The following is an 18,745-nucleotide window of genomic DNA, read 5'->3' as shown; positions in this document are numbered from 1 at the left end:
TAACTGTCCATTATTTTGAACATCATAGACTAGTTAACGGTAGCCACACCGCCAGCACGAGATGTCCTTGTCTGTTGTGGATTGTCCATTATTCTATTAGATCAGCTAACGAGCTAATCACTACTTTTAAAAATTTTCGATCCTCATTCCAAGCACTCTAAGTTCTGGGCCACGCCCGTTCAATGTAGAGTTACTTTGTCATGATATAGAAAACTTGAAACAGGTTATTACAAGGTTAACACAAGAAGGGCATTTTTTTATAAATTTGTTTAAGTATCCCAACTGGTCCTGCTCGCGTCAAATCACATCTCGTTCGAGGTCTACATTAAGATTCTATGAAAGACACACTTCTAACAAGAATGATGTGGAAAATATTAGCACTGCTTCTTTACGTGGACTTCACAGATCGTAAGACGACAGATAAAATCACATTATATCTATTGAAATCTAATATTCTACAGTAATTCTTATACTCATTTCTTTTATCTCTGATTTTTGTAGAATGTGGAGTGAACAGATACGCTGATGACCCGTTTTCCCTCAGAATCTACGGAGGACATAATGCAAAGAAGGGCATGTGGCCTTGGCAGGTCAGACTCTTTTTGTGTCAGTAAACTAACCGTGAAAACGTCTTTATTTTTACAAACGACAACCAAATAGCAGTCCATTTTTGTCCCTAAACAATTATTTCTTCATCATACCCTTTCTCAGGACTGCACGAGCAGTATTTATTTTCATTTATTATTTCCTCTGTATTCAACATTATTATTACTATAGTAGGTTAAATGTTCTCCTGGTAAATACCTGACAAACCTTGTTTCTCACATCAGATTTCCCTACGGTTGAATCACCCTCAGTTCGGCCCCCTGGGACACTGGTGTGGTGGTATTTTGATAGACAGACAATGGATCCTTACTGCAGCCCACTGTGTCATCAAGTATGTGTTTACCTTCTAGAACCTCGCTCAAATCTATACTTATTCGTTTGTTACCTTTTGATGTTTTCTCTTAATAGCTAAGCTAAGTGTTTGTATTAGCCCGTCCATCTCTCTCACTGTATTATTCTGTCTCTTTTCTCCCTTTTATTCTTACTTATCTGTCTATCTCACTGTATTATTCAGTCGTACTACTTCTTACACTATTTGGTGTATGATTATTTTAATGTATTGTTTGTTTGTGTTTTTTAATTTCGCGCAAAGCTACTCGAGGGCTATCTGCGCTATCGTCCCTAATTTAGCAGTGTAAGACTAGAGGGAAGGCAGCTAGTCATCACCACCCACCGCCAACTATTGGGCTACTCTTTTACCCAACGAATAGTGGATTGACCGTCACATTATAACGTCCCCACGCCTGAAAGGGGCGAGCATGTTTGAGTTATGGAGATTCGAACTGGCGACCATCAGATTACGAGTCGGTGTCTTAACCCACCCGGCAATGCCGGATCATATTTTAATGTATATCTAAACATATTACTGTGTATGATTTTACTGTTAATTTATGACAGAAATACAAGTTATGTTTCGTATCATTTAAATTCGTGTTTATTTTAGAGATAAGAAATAATTTAAGTCATGAGTATTTTAAAACAACGATTATTGAATACACAATTCTAACAATAAGACAAAGTACAATAAACTGCCAGTAATTTAATGTACAGGATTAAAGTCACTAAAAAAAAAAAATTAACACCCACTCTATATCACTGAATTACCCTCAAAGTGTAGAGTAATGTAAAACGTAACCCTTATTTATACAATTACCAGAAAACAAGTTTGCATATCAAATATGCCCCCACCGCTACTACAACGGTATGTCTACGGATTTGCAACGCTAAAATCAGGGCTCTGATTCCCTCGGTGGGCTCAGCAGATAGCCCAAAGTGGTTTTGTTATAAGAAAACACACACGCATATCAAATAATTTCTGGCCATCTACTGAAAACATTTCAAACAAGTACGTAATCTGAATTTAATAATTTAAATTTACATTTTATATATAATTATTTCAATAGATTCATGTATAATCACACTAGATTTCCCCACTATGATAAATAACAGTTTTTTTTTCCACGGAATTCTATGTTTAGTTTCACTCGTGTGTTATGCTAAAGTTAAAATAGTAATATTATGGGTTTTAACGCAAGTATCAACAAATGTTTCATGAACACAGGAATAAGTCAGTTAACTATAACTGGGATAAAATAATTTCTTATCACTAATCTCGTAATGAATACCCTTCTCACTGTATTACTGTAACGTCGTTAAAACAGCTAAAACGTATCTGAAAAAACACAACGATTCTGTACGTCACCATGCACCTAATGACATCTTAAGAGCACCTGGTGATGACACGTCAAAATTCATCTGAGGACAATACCTTAAGGTGTCACTTGATGACAATAAATGGACATGTATCTCTAAACAAGACCTTAAGGTGTCACCTGATGACAGTAAATTGACATGTATCTAAAGACAACACCTTAATGTCACCTGATGACAATAAATTGACATGTATCTCACAACAACACCTTAAGGTGTCACCTGATGACAATAAATTGACATGTATCTCAAAACAACACCTTAAGGTGTAACCTGATGACAATAAATCGACATGTATCTCAAAACAACACCTTAAGGTGTCACCTGATGACAATAAATTGACATGTATCTCACAACAACACCTTAAGTTGTCACCTGATGACAATAAATCGACATGTATCTCACAACAACACTTTAAGGTGTCACCTGAAGACAATAAATCGACATGTATCTCAAGACAACACCTTAAGGTGTCACATGATGACAATAAATCGACATGTATCTCACAACAACACCTTAATGTGTCACCTGATGACAATAAATCGACATGGATCTCAAGACAACACCTTAATGTGTCACCTGATGACAATAAATCGACATGGATCTCAAGACAACACCTTAAGGTGTAACCTGATGACAATAAATCGACATGTATCTCACAACAACACCTTAAGGTGTCACCTGATGAAAATAAATCGACATGTCTCTCAAGACAACACCTTAAGGTGTCGCCTCATGACAATAAATTGACATGTATCTCAAGACAACACCTTAAGGTGTCCCTGATGACAATAAATTGACATGTATCTCAAGACAACACCTTAAGGTGTCACCTGATGACAGTAACTTGACATGTATCTCAAGTCAACACCTTAAGGTATCACCTGATGACAGTAAATTGACATGTATCTCAAAACAACACCTTAAAGTGTCACCTGATGACAATAAATCGACATGTATCTCAAGACAACACCTTAAGGTGTCACCTGATGAAAATAAATCGACATGTATCTCCCAACAACACGTTAAGGTGTCACCTGATGATAATAAATTGACATGTATCTCAAGACAAGACATTAATGTGTCACCTGATGACAATAAATTGACATGTATCTCAAGACAACATTTTAAGGTGTTACCTGAAGATAATAAATCGATATGTATCTCACAACAACACCTTAAGATGTCACCTGATGACAGTAAATTGACATGTATCTCAAGACAACATTTTAAGGTGTCACCTGAAGATAATAAATCGACATGTATCTCACAACAACACCTTAGGTGTCACCTGATGACAGTAAATTGACATGTATCTCACAACAACACCTTAAGGTGCCACCTGATGATAATAAATCGACATGTATCTCAAGACAACACCTTAAGGTGTCACCTGATGACAGTAAATTGACGTGTATCTCAAGACAACACCTTAAGGTGTCATTTGATGACAATAAATCGACATGTATCTCACAACAACACCTTAAAGTGTCACCTGATGACAATAAATCGACATGTATCTCAAGACAACACCTTAAGGTGTCACTTGATGAAAATAAATTGACATGTATCTCAAGACAACACCTTAAGGTGTCACCTGATGACAATAAATCGACATGTATCTCACAACAACACCTTAAGGTGTCGCCTGATGACAATAAATCGACATGAATCTAAGAACAACACCTTAAGGTGTCACCTGATGACAGTAAATTGACATGTATCTAAAGACAACACCTTAAGTAGTCACCTGATGACAGTATATTGACATGTATCTCACAACAACACCTTAAGGTGTCACCTAATGACAGTAAATCGACATGTATCTCACAACAACACCTTAAGGTGTCACTTGATGAAAATAAATCGACATGTATCTCAAGACAACACCTAAGGTGTCGCCTTAAGACAATAAATTGACATGTATCTCAAAACAACACCTTAAGGTGTCCCTGATGATAATAAATCGACATGTATCTCATGACAACACCTTAAGGGGTCACCTGATGACAGTAACTTTACATGTATCTCAAGACAACACCTTAAGGTGTCACCTGATGACAATAAATTGACATGTATCTCAAGACAACACCTTAAGGTGTCACCTGATGACAATAAATTGACATGTATCTCAAGACAACACCTTAAGGTGTCACCTGATGAAAATAAATCGACATGTATCTCACAACAACACCTTAAGGTGTCACCTAATGACAGTAAATCGACATGTATCTCACAACAACACCTTAAGGTGTCACTTGATGAAAATAAATCGACATGTATCTCAAGACAACACCTTAAGGGTGTCACCTGATGACAATAAATTGACATGTATCTCAAGACAACACCTTAAGGTGTCACCTGATGATAATAAATCGACATGTATCTCCCAACAACACGTTAAGGTGTCACCTGATGATAATAAATTGACATGTATCTCAAGACAAGACATTAATGTGTCACCTGATGACAATAAATTGACATGTATCTCAAGACAACATTTTAAGGTGTTACCTGAAGATAATAAATCGACATGTATCTCACAACAACACCTTAAGATGTCACTTGATGAAAATAAATCGACATGTATCTCAAGACAACACCTTAAGGTGTCGCCTTAAGACAATAAATTGACATGTATCTCAAGACAACACCTTAAGGTGTCCCCTGATGATAATAAATCGACATGTATCTCAAGACAACACCTTAAGGTGTCACCTGATGAAAATAAATCGACATGTATCTAAAGACAACACCTTAATGTCACCTGATGACAATAAATTGACATGTATCTCACAACAACACCTTAAGGTGTCACCTGATGACAATAAATTGACATGTATCTCAAAACAACACCTTAAGGTGTAACCTGATGACAATAAATCGACATGTATCTCAAAACAACACCTTAAGGTGTCACCTGATGACAATAAATTGACATGTATCTCACAACAACACCTTAAGTTGTCACCTGATGACAATAAATCGACATGTATCTCACAACAACACTTTAAGGTGTCACCTGAAGACAATAAATCGACATGTATCTCAAGACAACACCTTAAGGTGTCACATGATGACAATAAATCGACATGTATCTCACAACAACACCTTAATGTGTCACCTGATGACAATAAATCGACATGGATCTCAAGACAACACCTTAATGTGTCACCTGATGACAATAAATCGACATGGATCTCAAGACAACACCTTAAGGTGTAACCTGATGACAATAAATCGACATGTATCTCACAACAACACCTTAAGGTGTCACCTGATGAAAATAAATCGACATGTCTCTCAAGACAACACCTTAAGGTGTCGCCTCATGACAATAAATTGACATGTATCTCAAGACAACACCTTAAGGTGTCCCTGATGACAATAAATTGACATGTATCTCAAGACAACACCTTAAGGTGTCACCTAATGACAGTAAATCGACATGTATCTCACAACAACACCTTAAGATGTCACTTGATGAAAATAAATCGACATGTATCTCAAGACAACACCTTAAGGTGTCGCCTTAAGACAATAAATTGACATGTATCTCAAGACAACACCTTAAGGTGTCCCCTGATGATAATAAATCGACATGTATCTCATGACAACACCTTAAGGGGTCACCTGATGACAGTAACTTTACATGTATCTCAAGACAACACCTTAAGGTGTCACCTGATGACAATAAATTGACATGTATCTCAAGACAACACCTTAAGGTGTCACCTGATGACAATAAATTGACATGTATCTCAAGACAACACCTTAAGGTGTCACCTGATGAAAATAAATCGACATGTATCTCACAACAACACCTTAAGGTGTCACCTAATGACAGTAAATCGACATGTATCTCACAACAACACCTTAAGGTGTCACTTGATGAAAATAAATCGACATGTATCTCAAGACAACACCTTAAGGTGTCGCCTGATGACAATAAATTGACATGTATCTCAAGACAACACCTTAAGGTGTCCCCTGATGATAATAAATCGACATGTATCTCATGACAACACCTTAAGGGGTCACCTGATGACAGAATAACTTTACATGTATCTCAAGACAACACCTTAAGGTGTCACCTGATGACAATAAATTGACATGTATCTCAAGACAACACCTTAAGGTGTCACCTGATGACAATAAATTGACATGTATCTCAAGACAACACCTTAAGGTATCACCTGATGAAAATAAATCGACATGTATATCACAATAACACCTTAAGGTGTCACCTGAAGACAGTAATTCGACATGTATCTCATGACAACACCTTAAGGTGTCACCTGATGACAATAAATCGACATGTATCTCAAGACAACACCTTAAGGTATCACCTGATGAAAATAAATCGACATGTATCTCACAACAACACCTTAAGGTGTCACCTGAAGACAGTAATTCGACATGTATCTCACAACAACACCTTAAGGTGTACCTGATGACAGTAAATCGACATGTATATCACAACAACACCTTAAGGTGTCACTTGATGAAAATAAATCGACATATATCTCAAGACAACACCTTAAGGTGTCGCCTGATGACAATAAATTGACATGTATCTCAAGACAACACCTTAAGGTGTCACCTGATGATAATAAATCGACATGTATCTCATGACAACACCTTAAGGTGTCACCTGATGACAGTAACTTTACATGTATCTCAAGACAACACCTTAAGGTGTCACCTGATGACAATAAATTAACATGTATCTCAAGACAACACCTTAAGGTATCACCTGATGAAAATAAATCGACATGTATCTCACAACAACACCTTAAGGTGTCACCTGAAGACAGTAATTCGACATGTATCTCATGACAACACCTTAAGGTGTTACCTGATGATAATAAATTGACATGTGTCTCACAACAACACCTTAAGGTGTCACCTGATGACAGTAAATCGACATGTATCTCATGACAACACCTTAAGGTATCACCTGATGAAAATAAATCCATATGTATCTCACAACAACACCTTCTTTTACAGTAAGAAAATTAAACCTTCTTTGTGTACTTGATTTCCATATCAGTTTTATATAACGAACTCTCTACTTTCCCTAAACTAATCCACTAACAAATTTCTTTGGACAGTCCATTGTTTTCCTTACCCCAGGCGATCTTCTGGAAAGTGATGGTGGGAGAACACCACCAAAAAACTGCAGGAAGGCACTGAAGGCACCTACAATGTATCACACGTTTTCCCTTACAATAAATACCGGAACTATGATGAAGACATAGCTATGATGAGATTATCCGAACCAGTGAAACTAAGTGAATATGTGAAACCAATTTGTCTGCCACAACAACACGAAGAGTTTGAAGGTGCTGAATGTGTAGCAACAGGGTGGGGAAAGGTAGAATATGGTATGTAGTTAATACTAAAGGTTAAAGTAGAATATGGTATGTAGTTAATACTAAAGGTTAAAGTAGAATATGGTATGTAGTTATTAATACAAGTGGTGGTTAAGGTAGAATATGGTATGAAGTTAATACTTAAAGTTAAAGTAGAATATGGTATGTTGTTAATAATACAAGTGGTGGCTAAGATAGAATATGGAATGTTGTTAATAATACAAGTGGTTGTTAAGGTAGAATATGGTATGTTGTTATTAATAGAAGTGGTGGTTAAGGTAGAATATGGTATGCTGTTAATACTAAAAATTAAAGTAGAATACGGTATGTTGTTAATAATACAAGTGGTGGTTAGGGTAGAATATGGTATGTTGTTAATAATACAAGTGGTGGTTAAGATAGAATATGGAATGTTGTTATTAATAGAAGTGGTGGTTAAGGTAGAATATGGTATGTAGTTAATACTAGAAGTTAAAGTAAAATATGGCATGTAGTTAATACTAGAAAAAGTTATAGTTAAGTAGAATATGGCATGTAGTTAATACTAAAGTTAAAGTAGAATATGGCATGTAGTTAATACTAGAAGTTAAAGTAGATACGGTATGTTGTTATTAACAACAAATGGTGGTTAAGGTAGAATACGGTATATTATTAATACTAAAGTTAAAAAGTAGAAACGGTATGTTGTTATTAATACAAGTGGTTGTTAAGGTAGAATATGGTGTGTTGTTAATAATACAAGTGGTGGTTAAAGTAGAATATGGAATGTTGTTAATAATACAAGTGGTTGTTAAGGTAGAAAATGGTATGTTGTTAATAATACAAGTGGTGGTTAAAGTAGAATATGGAATGTTGTTAATAATCGCAAGTTGGTTGTTAAGGTAGAAAATGGTATGTTGTTAATAATACAAGTGGTGTTTAAGACAGAATATGGTATGTTGTTAATAACAAGTGGTGGTTTAAAGTAGAATATGGTGTGTTGTTAATAATACAAGTGGTGGTTAAAGCCAGAATATGGAATGTTGTTAATAATACAAGTGGTTGTTAAGGTAGAAAATGGTATGTTGTTAATAATACAAGTGGTGTTTAAGATAGAATATGGTATGTTGTTAATAATACAAGTGGTGGTTAAAGTAGAATATGGAATGTTGTTAATAATACAAGTGGTTGTTAAGGTAGAATATGGTATGTTGTTAATACTAAAGGTTAAAAGTAGAATATAGTATGTTGTTAATACTAAAGGTTAAATAGAATATGGTATGTTGTTAATACTAAGGTTAAAGTTTAGTATGGTATGTTGTTAATACTAAAGGTTAAATAGAATATGGTATGTTATTTATACTAAAGGTTAAATAGAATATGGTATGTTGTTAATACTAATGGTTGAAGTAGAATATAGTATGTTGTTAATAATACAAGTGGTTGTTAAGGTAGAATATGGTATGTTGTTAATACTAAAGGTTAAATAGAATATGGTATGTTGTTAATACTAAAGGTTAAATAGAATGTAGTATGTTGTTAATACTAAAGGTTAAATAGAATATGGTATGTTTGTTAATACTAAAGGTTAAATATAATATGGTATGTTGTTAATACTAAAGGTTAAAGTAGAATATGGTATGTTGTTAATACTAAAGGTTAAAGTAAAATATGGTATGTTGTTAATACTAAAGGTTAAATAGAATATGGTATGTTGTTAATACTAAAGGTGAAAGTAGAATGTGGTATGTTGTTAATACTAAAGGTTAAAGTAGAATATGGTACGTTGTTAATACTAAAAGTTAAATAGAATATGGTATGTTGTTAATACTAAAGGTTAAATATAATATGGTATGTTGTTAATACTAAAGGTTAAAGTAGAATATGGTATGTTGTTAAGACTAAAGGGTAAATAGAATGTAGTATGTTGTTAATACTAAAGGTTAAAGTAGAATGTGGTATGTTGTTAATACTAAAGGTTAAATAGAATATGGTATGTTGTTAATACTAAAGGTGAAAGTAGAATGTGGTATGTTGTTAATACTAAAGGTTAAAGTAGAATATGGTACGTTGTTAATACTAAAAGTTAAATAGAATATGGTATGTTGTTAATACTAAAGGTTAAATATAATATGGTATGTTGTTAATACTAAAGGTTAAAGTAGAATATGGTATGTTGTTAAGACTAAAGGGTAAATAGAATGTAGTATGTTGTTAATACTAAAGGTTAAAAATAGAATGTGGTATGTTGTTAATATAAAGGTTAAATAGAATATGGTATTTTGTTAATACTAAAGGTTAAAGTAGAATATGGTATGTTGTTCATATTAAAGGTTAAAATTAGAATATGGTATGTTGTTGATACTAAAAGTTAAATAGAATATGGTATGTTGTTAATACTAAAGGTTAAAGTAGAATATGGTATGTCGTTAATACTAAAGGTTAAAGTAGAATATGGTATGTCGTTAATACTAAAGGTTAAAGTAGAATATGGTATGTTGTTAATAATACAAGTGGTGGTTAATTTGTTTTAAAAGGATATAATTCTGTGGTGTGAGTGTACAGTTTTAATATCTTGTAAATGCATATTTTATTCTAAAGGATATAATTCTGTGGTGTGAGTGTACAGTTTTAATATCTTGTAAATGCATATTTTATTCTAAAAGGATATAATTCTGTGGTGTGAGTGTACAGTTTTAATATCTTGTAAAGGCATATTTTATTCTAAAAGGATATAATTCTGTGGTGTGAGTGTACAGTTTTAATATCTTATAAATGTATATTTTATTCTAAAATGATATAATTCTGTGGTGTGAGTGTACAGTTTTAATATCTTGTAAATGTATATTTTATTCTAAAAGGATATAATTCTGTGGTGTGAGTGTACAGTTTTAATATCTTATAAATGTATATTTTATTCTAAAATGATATAATTCTGTGGTGTGAGTGTACAGTTTTAATATCTTGTAAATGTATATTTTATTCTAAAGGATATAATTCTGTGGTATGAGTGTACAGTTTTAATATCTTGTAAATGTATATTTTATTCTAAAAGGATATAATTCTGTGGTGTGAGTGTACAGTTTTAATATCTTATAAATGTATATTTTATTCTAAAATGATATAATTCTGTGGTGTGAGTGTACAGTTTTAATATCTTGTAAATGTATATTTTATTCTAAAAGGATATAATTCTGTGGTATGAGTGTACAGTTTTAATATTTTGTAAGTGTGTATTTTATTTTAAAAGGATATAATTCTGTGGTGTGAGTGTACAGTTTTAATATCTTGTAAGTGTGTATTTTATTTTAAAAGGATATAATTCTGTGGTGTGAGTGTACAGTTTTAATATCTTGTAAATGTATATTTTATTCTAAAAGGATATAATTCTGTGGTGTGAGTGTACAGTTTTAATATCTTATAAATGTATATTTTATTCTAAAATGATATAATTCTGTGGTGTGAGTGTACAGTTTTAATATCTTGTAAATGTATATTTTATTCTAAAAGGATATAATTCTGTGGTATGAGTGTACAGTTTTAATATTTTGTAAGTGTGTATTTTATTTTTAAAGGATATAATTCTGTGGTGTGAGTGTACAGTTTTAATATCTTGTAAGTGTATATTTTATTTTAAAAGGATATAATTCTGTGGTGTGAGTGTACAGTTTTAATATCTTGTAAATGTATATTTTATTCTAAAAGGATATAATTCTGTGGTGTGAGTGTACAGTTTTAATATCTTATAAATGTATATTTTATTCTAAAATGATATAATTCTGTGGTGTGAGTGTACAGTTTTAATATCTTGTAAATGTATATTTTATTCTAAAAGGATATAATTCTGTGGTATGAGTGTACAGTTTTAATATCTTGTAAGTGTGTATTTTATTTTAAAAGGATATAATTCTGTGGTGTGAGTGTACAGTTTTAATATCTTGTAAACGTATATTTTATTCTAAAAGGATATAATTCTGTGGTGTGAGTGTACAGTTTTAATATATTGTAAATGTATATTTTATTCTAAAAGGATATAATTCTGTGGTGTGAGTGTACAGTTTTAATATCTTGTAAATGTATATTTTATTCTAAAAGAATATAATTCTGTGGTGTGAGTGTACAGTTTTAATATCTTGTAAATGTGTATTTTATTCTAAAATGATATAATTCTGTGGTGTGAGTGTACAGTTTTAATATCTTGTAAATGTATATTTTATTCTAAAAGGATATAATTCTGTGGTGTGAGTGTTCAGTTTTAATATCTTGTAAATGTATATTTTATTCTAAAGGATATAATTCTGTGGTGTGAGTGTACAGTTTTAATATCTTGTAAATGTATATTTTATTCTAAAAGGATATAATTCTGTGGTGTGAGTGTACAGTTTTAATATCTTGTAAATGTATATTTTATTCTAAAATGATATAATTCTGTGGTGTGAGTGTACAGTTTTAATATTTCACATTTACATATTTGTCATTATTTAGTTTCTCTTCGTTTTTTTACATATTTCTTCATTATTTCGATCATCCATAGACATAAAGCCAGTAAATATTCTTAGAGAAGTGGGCGTGGAAATCTTTGACAATTCTGTCTGTTACAAAGCTTACTACGAGGATTTTGATATTCCAATCCATCGCTGGCATGTGTGTGCGGGGACTTTGGAAGGAGGCAGGGGGACATGTTTTGTAAGTGTGAATTCATGGTTTCTTTCCTGAAGTATTAAAACATTGTAGGAATTTTTAAATACACAATTACGTTTCCATACTTGTGGTTTCGTATTAGTGAAGCGAGTGTGTTATAGTATTTCTTTGTTACTAGAGGACAGAAAAAGTTGAGGTATTCCTAGGACGTCTTGCTTGTTTGGGTACAGTATTTCTATAGTATACTTGATTGTTTGGTAATTCCAAGTTTTTGTAATTTTTGAAAACTTTAGTGTTTAATATTCACTGAATCTCTTTTAATATTTATTTCTCTCAAAACTTACTCAAATATTTCATTTGAGTGAAATTAACTGATCACTACAGCCTAAATTTGATGTAAATGAGACGTTTATCAAGATTTTTTCTGTTGTATTATGTTTTATTTGTATATTCGAATTAAGCACAAAGCTACACTATGGAATATCTATGCTCTGCTTACCACTTCGGTTTTTAGAGGCGTTTCGCTGTGCCACTGGAATACTTTGTTGTATTAACTACTCATAGAGTCTCCAAAGTATATTTCTATGGCTGGTGTTGTCTTTAGTACCTTTCTTCTGCTAATCTACCATTGTTATATTTGGGACGCCTTACGCAATTAGCCTTCTAGTAGCGTTTTGCAAAATCCTGCAAATAAACAAACCAAGAAACATCGAAACTGTGTCACGTAAGTATATTGTTCTGTGTTACTGAAAAAATATTATTGAGTCTTTCATTGTTTGTTTTGAATTTCGCGCAAAGTTTCAGCAGGGCTATCTGCATCAGCCTTCTTTAATTTATCAGTAAAAGCTAGACCACTTACCACCAACTCTTGGGCTAATCTTCTTTTTTGTTTTTTCAAAGAATAGTGGGATCGACCGTCACATTTTAACGTTACCACGACTGAAAGGACGAATTTGTTTAGTTCGAACCCACACCTCGAATTACACTTGGCGAAGCCAGGTGTCAGAAGAGTGTGACATTAAAATGGGAGTAACAAACAAACTACGGTAATAATTAATTAATAATTAATTGTTTTTTAAAACAAACAAACAATACTGTAGTTCGTATTAATAATTCATTTCCAAGTTTTGATTATGATAATAAGTTAATAATTTATTGGGTTTAAAAAAATAACGTTATCTTTAAAGACAAAACAGAGTTAGTTGTCTTCAGGTGAACCAATCCAATTGTTGATTGAGTTCGTTATCCTGAGAATTCCGTGATTTGTTTTAGCGTAAATCTAACTCTGAATTTTACCATTATAAGTCCGGAAACTTAGCGTTGACCTATGTAGAAAGTTCTGATTTATATCAGCTCTAAGTTACGCAGGGAGCTACCTATGCTCTATTCGAACCCTGGATTTTAGCACCGTAAACCTGGAAACTTTTCCCTGAATCATCGAGGAAGTTGATTGTTTGGGCTATTTGTGGTATGCCTACCATGGGAATCGAAACCCGATTTCTAGCGTTACAAGTTCGCGGACTTAACGCTGTGTCACTTGCAAGTGATACTGAGTTTGTTTTGATGGATTTTGTTTATCGGCTCTTTGAACTGTTTTAACATCCTCTAAATGTATAAGGAAAAGGAGTAATGTATCATCTGACATTCATGGTGGCCAAGCGTGTTAAGGCTTGAGAGTCGTGGGTTTGCATCCCCGTCGGGACAAACATGCTCGCCCTTTCAGATGTGGGGGCGTTATATTGTTACGGTCAATCCCACTATTCGTTGGTAAAAGAGTACCCCAAGAGTTGACGGTGGGTGGTGATGACTAGCTGCCTTCCCTCTAGTCTTACACTGCTAAGTTAGGGACAGCTAACACAGATAGCCCTCGAGTAGCTTTGTGCGAAATTCAAAAACAAACAGACACTCATGGAGAATATTTCATAAATTTTATTTTATTTTATTTTTTCAAAGCAGTGCTGAAACAAGTAATATTAAAATTACGGATTATATGTAAATATTGTTTTTGTTTGCATAAGGATTGCGAGGAAGTCCAAAGACTTATTACAACGGAGACTTGAGAAAACTTAAGTCTAAACGTTGAGGTCATTTGAAGTACATCATGACCTGTTAAAGGGCAGTACAAAGAATAATAAACGTCTAAATGACTACTAACTTGAAAATAACACGTGAGATAGACTGAACAGACTGAAATTAAACGTTTCTTTGACTGAATATGTGTGTAATTAATTATGTTTCTTTTCTGACAGGGTGATTCTGGAGGTCCGCTGCAGTGTAAGAGAGGAAACAAATGGTACTTAGCTGGGATAACATCTTTCGGGAGTGGCTGCGGTTATCCAGGATTCCCAGATGTTTATACTCGGGTTTCTTACTATATTAACTGGATTAAAGTCAATATGGCAACTCATACATGATTTGATATGTGCCTCATGTTAACTTTAATATTGATGGATATCACCTTGGTGTCAGAGAACCTCCCAACAAATTAACTTTCATTATACTAACCAAGAACCTTCCATCAACCTAAGTGAGAACCTCCTATAGTACTAGCCTACACTTTCTATATACTATTTGTGAACCTTTCTTCCACCAGACCAAGTGAGAAACTCCAATATGAATAACTGAGAACATCTTCTCAGAATAGTTGAGAAACTTCCACCAAATTAACTAAAAACAACCTATCAAGCTAACTATAAACCATCTATTAGAATATTTTAGTCTATTGCATTAACGGAAAACCTTCTATCAGACTAACTAAAATCCTTCTATCAAGCTGAGAATATCCCTTCATAATAATTGAAAATTGTCCATCAGACTATATTCATGACAAACTGCTAATGCTGACAAGTTTAAGTTCAATTTAGGCTTAGCTTCTTCAAGCTCCAGTTTCTTCTATTCTGAATTTTTTCACCGCTAGAGCTACGCATGATGATTAAAGTCGTTTTGGTCAGAAGCCCCAAGTATCTATAAATTAATTAATTAACATAATTAATTAGATGAAGAATTTGGGGAACTATTGATGAAAACAGTTTTATCGTCATACATAGTTCCAACAGCAAACAAGATGTTGGAATAGAAGAAACCCTGAAGATTAAAAAGAGACATTAATTAAGTAATAAATTTGTGATTTATATTTTCAACTTTATTGTAATTTGTATTAATTAGGTGTTTTTATTCATGATTTTCAATTATAATGAAGTTCAGAAAGTAATATTTACCCTCTTAGTAATTGTGTGAAGGATGTATAAAAGTAGTTTCACATACAGGTTATCTTCCTTTTACTTTACGGTTATAGGTTCTAATTTATATATTCTGAACTGATTATGTAAGAGATTGTTCTATAAAGTTGCAGTGTTAGGTTAAAGTGGGTTTAAATATTTTGGTTATACAGGAGTTTGTTTTATAATGTTACGAACGTTAGGCCTAACTGGGTGAAGGTGCTTTTGGCGTCCTTTATATTTTATTATATTATAATATATTTTTGACGAAATTTAATGTAATGGATTGCTTGCATCGAACTGTCTATTTTGAATATATTTGCATAAGCTGAGTGAACTTGTTTATAATATATACTGCATAAATTAAAGAATAGTTTAAGTCGTTTCTTGTTTTTTTACACGTCCAAACTATTACCAAGGCCACATAACTCGCCCTATCCTTCAACAAAGTTGTCTGCCGTCGATGACACACGGTATCTGATTTATTAACATTCAATACCATATCCGTTTTTCTTGAATATATCAAACAGGAAAACACTCAATTACATAGCAAATGTTAAGCGACAAAATTAAATAAATTGTTGACTCTTTTGAAACGATTTTATGAACTTACATTTATTGAAAACTTTCATGAAGCTACGTCATGTTTAGGTAAAAAAATAAACTTATGCGAGTTACTAAACGTGTTCGTTTGGTTATTTTATCATCTGTAAGATTAATACAGTTAGTAAGCTGCGATAAAGAAAAAAAGCAGATATTAAACAATGTATTCCTCCTGGTGAATAATTAAGATACTATAGACCAAAATTTAGTCGATTTAAAATCTTCCAAAATAAAAATTACGAGGAACACAAAACAATCTGAAATCAAACTGCAGGCACCAGATCCCCTGGTGGCTAGCTAAAATATAAAAAAATATTGACAAAATAAAAGACGTACAAAAAAACAATTTAAAGGAAGTGCAGTGGGTGACAATATTTAGAATGAAGTAAGTTTGTTTGTTTTTCAGATCACACGACGTTTCGGAATATTTGTGTTTTCATTTTTATGTTTCAATCTCAAAAATGTCATCATAAGGTTTTCTTTAGAATATCAACCTGATTGGCTAGTTCTCAAGGCCAAGGCAATTTGAAAATCCTGTTTACGTGGCGTCAATGTAAGGCCTATATGTTTCATCACGTTCATTAACCATAACCCTTTATTTTTTGAAGAACAATAGTGAACTGTTCGAAAGCGCTTGAATTTTGGTTCTATTTTAAAATAAAAGACATTAGCTTGATCTATGTCGCTAATCGTATATTTAGCTTAATGTCAACCACGCTTCATCAGCTGTGTCCAGTACCGACGAGCCTTTTCGTTAAGTGTCAAACTCATCAGACCAGCTGGATTACAGCTGATACAAGAGTTGACATTTGACCCAGGACGCACATTACGTATCCACGAGCTTTCTTTAGTGTTTATAAAACTGTTACGTGACAGTCACACCCAACGACTTCAGCATATCCGAAAGTGTGGCCAACGAGATAAGAATCCACTGTAAAGAACACTTAAAGAAAACCTGTAGAAATACAAAGTGCGCCTTTAAAAAGAACTTGTGGAAACACAGGTGCGTTTTCTAAAGCAAACGTAAGGAAACATACGGTGATCGCCCGAAAGAAAACTTCTAGAAAAACACGTACGCCCTCTACAGAAATCTTATGCAAACACATGGTGCGCTCTGAGTTGAATGTAAACAAAACAGCGTCATCTTTGTTTCAGATACAATAGTGGTTGAGGTAATATTTATAGAGTAAAACCTGTCTAAACCGGAAACTGTAATAGGGCGGAAACCTGTACAAGACGGAAGTACCAAACGTTTGCAGCATTATCTTAAGATTTCTCTTATAAAAGGCCCCCTATATGGCGGAACCTACCTCATCTGTCAACAAGTGTGTGTTTTTTGGGTGTTTTTCTTATAGCAAAGCCACATCGGGCTATCTGCTCAGCCCACCGAGGGGCTATCAACAAGTAGGTTTGTTTAGAATTAAGCTACACAATCGGATATCTGTGCTCTGCCAACCACGGATATCGAAACCCGTTTTTTTTGTGTGTAAGTCCGCAGACACACCACTGGGCCACTGGGGGGCTGTCAACAAGTAGGATTAGAAACTGAGTAAGGCGGAAAAATGTTTTTGATTAAAAATTAATTTCTTATTTAATTAATAAATTCTTGTATAATTAAAAAATTCTTTAAATATTAAAAAAATTATTGTTTAATTAATAATTTGTTTAAACTTTCAAATGTTCATTTAGTCTTTCTACCTCCATGTACAACATCAGTTCTACATCCACTAGATAATGGTATTATACAGTGTATAAAATTGAAATACAGAACACTGATGCCTCAACATATTATTGTAAACATGGACAACTGTAAGAGAGCATCTGAAATGACCATGAAAATTGACGTGTTAGATGTAATTGCATTTTTAAGTCATTCAATAAAACGCGTAAAAGATGAATGTGTAACAAAGTGCTTTCAAAATTGTTGATTTATTCTTGATAATGGCGGATATTGTGGAGAAATTGTTTGTTATGACGATTCTAGTGAAATACAAACTGTGATTGATACAGATGATTCTGTGAATGTGGAAAGTTTTGTGAACGTTAAAAGGAATTTAACATGTATTTTACATGTTCACACACTCTTTATACCAAATGGTTAGTTATCTGTAACAATGGGGTAAACACGTTCACACACTCTCCACACCAAATGGTTAGATATCAGTGACGATGTGGTAAACACGTTCACACACTCTCCACACCAAATGGTTAGTTATCAGTGATGATGTGGTAAACACGTCACACACTGTCCACACCAAATGGTTAGTTACCAGTGACGATGTGGTAAACATGTTCACACACTCTTTATACCAAATGGTTAGTTATCTGTAACAATGGGGTAAACACGTTCACACACTCTCCACACCAAATGGTTAGATATCAGTGACGATGTGGTAAACATGTTCACACACTCTTTATACCAAATGGTTAGTTATCTGTAACAATGGGGTAAACACGTTCACACACTCTCCACACCAAATGGTTAGATATCAGTGATGATGTGGTAAACATGTTCACACACTCTTTATACCAAATGGTTAGATATCAGTGATGATGTGGTAAACATGTTCACACACTCTTTATACCAAATGGTTAGATATCAGTGATGATGTG

The 18,745-nt window shown here is 33.4% G+C and overlaps 1 protein-coding gene across 1 annotated transcript; it reads left to right on the top strand.

Annotated features, from left to right (window-relative positions):
• The first annotated feature begins 285 nt into the window (after positions 1–285).
• On the top strand, positions 286–15,897 carry LOC143223835 (testisin-like). Its single transcript, XM_076452316.1, is given in 7 exon segments — positions 286–408; positions 502–590; positions 831–937; positions 7,431–7,491; positions 7,493–7,703; positions 12,205–12,356; positions 14,561–15,897. Coding segments are annotated over 7 exon segments (858 nt in total). The 5' UTR covers positions 286–335; the 3' UTR covers positions 14,726–15,897.
• Positions 15,898–18,745: the final 2,848 nt, after the last annotated feature.

This window comes from Tachypleus tridentatus, chromosome 8 (assembly GCF_004210375.1).
Source record: "Tachypleus tridentatus isolate NWPU-2018 chromosome 8, ASM421037v1, whole genome shotgun sequence".
In the NCBI taxonomy this organism is placed as follows: Eukaryota; Metazoa; Arthropoda; class Merostomata; order Xiphosura; family Limulidae; genus Tachypleus; species Tachypleus tridentatus.
Note: the sequence above shows the minus strand (reverse complement) of the source record. Positions and strands in the feature narration are given on the sequence as shown.